The sequence below is a fragment of the Lactuca virosa genome, chromosome 9 (assembly GCF_052849685.1).
Source record: "Lactuca virosa cultivar CGN04683 chromosome 9, Lactuca_virosa_CGN04683_v6, whole genome shotgun sequence".
Taxonomy (NCBI): Eukaryota; Viridiplantae; Streptophyta; class Magnoliopsida; order Asterales; family Asteraceae; genus Lactuca; species Lactuca virosa.
The window spans coordinates 16,958,446-16,962,313 of record NC_136434.1 but is presented as its reverse complement, the minus strand read 5'-3'; the positions used below and the strand labels follow the sequence as shown (position 1 = coordinate 16,962,313).

Here is a 3,868-nt window from a genome sequence, read left to right as displayed (position 1 = left end):
TATATTTTTAAAAATATATTTATATTAGTAAAAATATTTTTATATATTTAAAAATGTGTGTATAAAATATTTTTATACATTTAAAAATGCAATAATAATAATAATAATAATAATAATAATAATAATAATAATAATAATAATAACAACAACAACAATCAATCAATCAATGTAAGGGTAAATCCGAACATTTTTGAAAAACTTAAGGGTAAATCTGAACATTTTTGAAAATTCAAGGGCTTTACTGGCATTAGGTAACCGGTAGGTTACCTGAAAACCGGCTACAAGGGTAAAAATAAACAAATTAAACAAAACTTCGGGCTTTAATGAACATAAAACACGTCCAAGGGTAAAACCGACATTTTTGTGAAAACTTAAGGGCTTTTATGTCATTTTCCCTAAGAAAAACCTCGGAAAAAAATACACAACAAAAGTGCATATTAAGTAAGAGCTAGAAGAGCTCAATTTGAATTTTTATAAACTCAAACTTGGTTCACTATATTATATGTTTCAAACTAACAAGTATCTTCAAAACAGGTTCCTTCCAGGGTGAGGAACAAGGCAACAACAGACTCACCGTGAAGGAAACAATGGGAAGACAATATCTTAACGTCAGAGTGAAATTGGACTAATGTTGGCAGATAATTGTAACATATAATTATGAAATACAAGGTCACGAATATATATTCCAGACAATTACAATTATTTCCAATAATGGACTGTCACTGTATATTGATTGCTACCTTCTGTTGTATCATGTCATCTATTCTGCTTGCTTTCCTCATCATTAACATAACAGAAGAAAAGATATCATCCAAGTATTACACCTCATCTGATACAATCAAAATGCTGCCCATCCAGCTGCACTGCTTTTGCTTTTGCTTTGAGTTGTTGATCCAGATCCACCACTTGAAGGAAGATTCCTCTGCATGATTTTTCTTCTCTTTCAGTTGGAATTAAGATATGAAGAACATAAATGTAGCCAAGGAGATGAACTAATAAAAAAGATTTACCTCCAGCTGAGAAAAATCTGTGAAAGCATCTGTAGAATTCCTTGCAGCAACATTATGAGTTGTAGAAGTCATCCGAACAGCAGCAGGATCATTGGGTGGAGGTGGGATTGGAGACCTAATTTTCCCGGAGGCAACAGGTGGAGGAGCAAGGCTTAGAGGCTTAGACTTAACCTTCTCAGGTGGAGGAGCAAGGCTGAGTGGCTTAATCTTTTCCGATAATCCCGCAGATGAAAGCATCCCCGCTCCACTTGCAGGTTTGTTTTTTACAGTGATCCGAATTGTTTCACCCTCCTAAAATACGTAATGTTTCAAGTTAGTACTCTCTAATGAGCTCAAATCCATTTCAATACTTCTAGGGATTAGATCATTTCAGCTACTGATCTGAAAATGTCGACTATATAATCTTATACGCATAACTGTAAGTGATGATACATACCTTCAATCTGTGATTTACAGCAGGATGGATATTGATATGACTCTCGTCGCTGGCTTCATCGGCATCCTTCTCAATCTCCCTCTTCACATACTTCTCATGATCCGACAACGCCACATTGAAATCAAACGCCTCGTTCCTCTCTGTAAACCCTAACCCTATAAATGCGTGTTTCCCCGTGCCATCCTCGATTTTCAAAACAAAATACCTCGACGAATCGAGCACCGACTCCACAGCGCTCTCCCTCTGGCCAGGATAAACAAAACAAGCCGCAAACAAATCGCCGGAATTCGGATCTTCCAATCGGATCTCACACCGGTCCTTACAGGAAACAACACGAAGCCTGCCAGACCAGATCTTGTCCGACTGAAGCCACTCCCCGCATTTGTAACCGCCGCTAGTGGAACGCGGCGGGATTTTGAAAACAGAAACTTCTCGAACCACTAGTAACGTGTGCTCGAATGACTCTTCTTCTTCTAACTCCAACGACATGCCTGATTGGTGTTGATGTTGTTCTGCTGCTGCGATCGACAAACAATGTGAGATATTAAAATCGAGTAAAAGCGATGTAGATTTCTTGAGGTTAAAGTGATGAAAAGTTCAAAAAGAACAGAGTGATCGGGATTGATTTTGGAAGTAAATCTACAACGACGTAGGATTGAAGAATCGAAGATCGAGAAAGGAAGATCGAATATTATAATCAGAGTGGGAGAGACGTGAGTTTGAAATGTCAACTGCGGCTGCGTCTGGTTTTTTCTTCGTTAGATAAGAATAGGGTTTTTGTAGTAAAAAGCCCCTAATTTTACACAAAAAAAACTGGTTATGCCCAAAGTCGTTTTTTTTTTTTTTTGCCACAGATGCCTCTACTACCGGAAAATTGGTTCACTTTTGCCCCTTAGCCAGATTTTACCTTCTGGGGTCAATCACCTTTGTCATATAAGCCCTTATATTTACTTATCACTTCCACCACCACACTTTTCCACCACCTATGCCCTTTGCTACCAGCACCACCATCAGCCACACACAAACCACCACCACCACTACCGTCCATCATCCACCATCATCCACCACCACCCAACGCCACCCTTATCCCTCCATCACAGAAACCATCATCATACCACCATCATCTTCTCCACTAAAACACATATGGTTTCTTAACTGAAACACAAACATACACACATTCAAGCAAAAATTCAGAAGTCAATGAAGATTTTCAGAACAACTTAAACAAGGAAATGATTTCAGATTCAGAACTCAAGCACAATTCAAAACTCAAACAAGAAGAATTCGAACACAATTCAAAAATCAAACAAGATTTTTTTGTTCTTGAAACAATATTTTGGAAACACAATTCAAAACCCAAACCTTCTTCAATTGAATTCAGAACTCAAAGAATTCAATTCCTTTTCCCATTGATCCTCTTGCAGAAAAAAAAAGCGAAAGGGTTTGCTCATTTTCCAAGTATCGGTGATTAGACGTAGGGTTTGCTCTTTTCCTCTAGCCTCACCTCCCCTATCGCTTACCGTTAACTGCTACTACAGCTCCCAAAGAGATTTTCCTACTAAAGAAAAGCTGGAAATCGCATCGAGACTGTCTTTGATTCTATCCTCTTGGGCATTCCCCTTTCTGCTCTTTATAGTTGACCAACTCAAACCATGAATGTGAAGTCCTGCGCTCCTAAACTCGCCCCTTCGATACCAAATTCAGAACTCAAACATACATATACATTCAATCGAGCACCAAGCCCTACCTATTATTGGTGATCGAAATCAGAAGAGAAAGAAGAACCTTCAATCGATTTTGGAGAGTGAGAATTTTTTTTCTTGTTTCTTTGGATCCTGTCGATCGAAGAAGCAGACAGTGGTGAAAGCAAAATTAAAGATGGTGGTGAAGGCAGAGAGGGTTTGAGAAGAAGACCAAGTGGGCTACCGGCCATAGAAGGTAAAATCAGGGTAAATGGCAAAATCGAACCAATTTTCCGGTATTTGAGGCATCTGTGGCAAAAAAAACGACTTTGGTCATAACCAGTTTTTTTGTGTAAAATTTGGGGCTTTTATGACAAAAACCCATAAGAATACCCGGCAGGCCGCGGCACCCACCGTATGTAACCAAATATTCGGTTTGGGCTTTTTCGTCATGTTGATTTATAGTTCAAATTGGTTTTTATTTTTAAGCTTTCGTTGAATATTATTATTTCAATTTCAAGTAGTATGTTCTACATTTGTATTTTTTAAACTGGAAAACCATTTTTGTATTAGGTTAAAGATTTTATTTGTGAGTGACCATGTGTATGTGATTGTGAAATCGAACCATGCCAAGTCATTTTAGAGTGATGGTGGTGTTATGAATGAGAGTTCGTTTAGTTTTTTTTTGTGCTTTTGTTTTTTTATTTTGGCATACTTTCAAGTGTCCGGTGAATGTAATA

General features: G+C 37.9%; 1 protein-coding gene across 1 annotated transcript; it reads right to left on the bottom strand.

The window, feature by feature from the left end:
• Window positions 1-603: 603 nt before the first annotated feature.
• Window positions 604-2,195, bottom strand: LOC145137364 (uncharacterized protein At1g03900-like). Its single transcript, XM_079071504.1, has 3 exons — window positions 1,447-2,195; window positions 1,011-1,301; window positions 604-922 (listed from the first exon to the last, which is right to left on the bottom strand). Exons 1-3 carry the CDS (start codon window positions 1,933-1,935, stop codon window positions 839-841), a joined length of 864 nt encoding a protein of 287 aa, XP_078927630.1. The 5' UTR covers window positions 1,936-2,195; the 3' UTR covers window positions 604-838.
• Window positions 2,196-3,868: the final 1,673 nt, after the last annotated feature.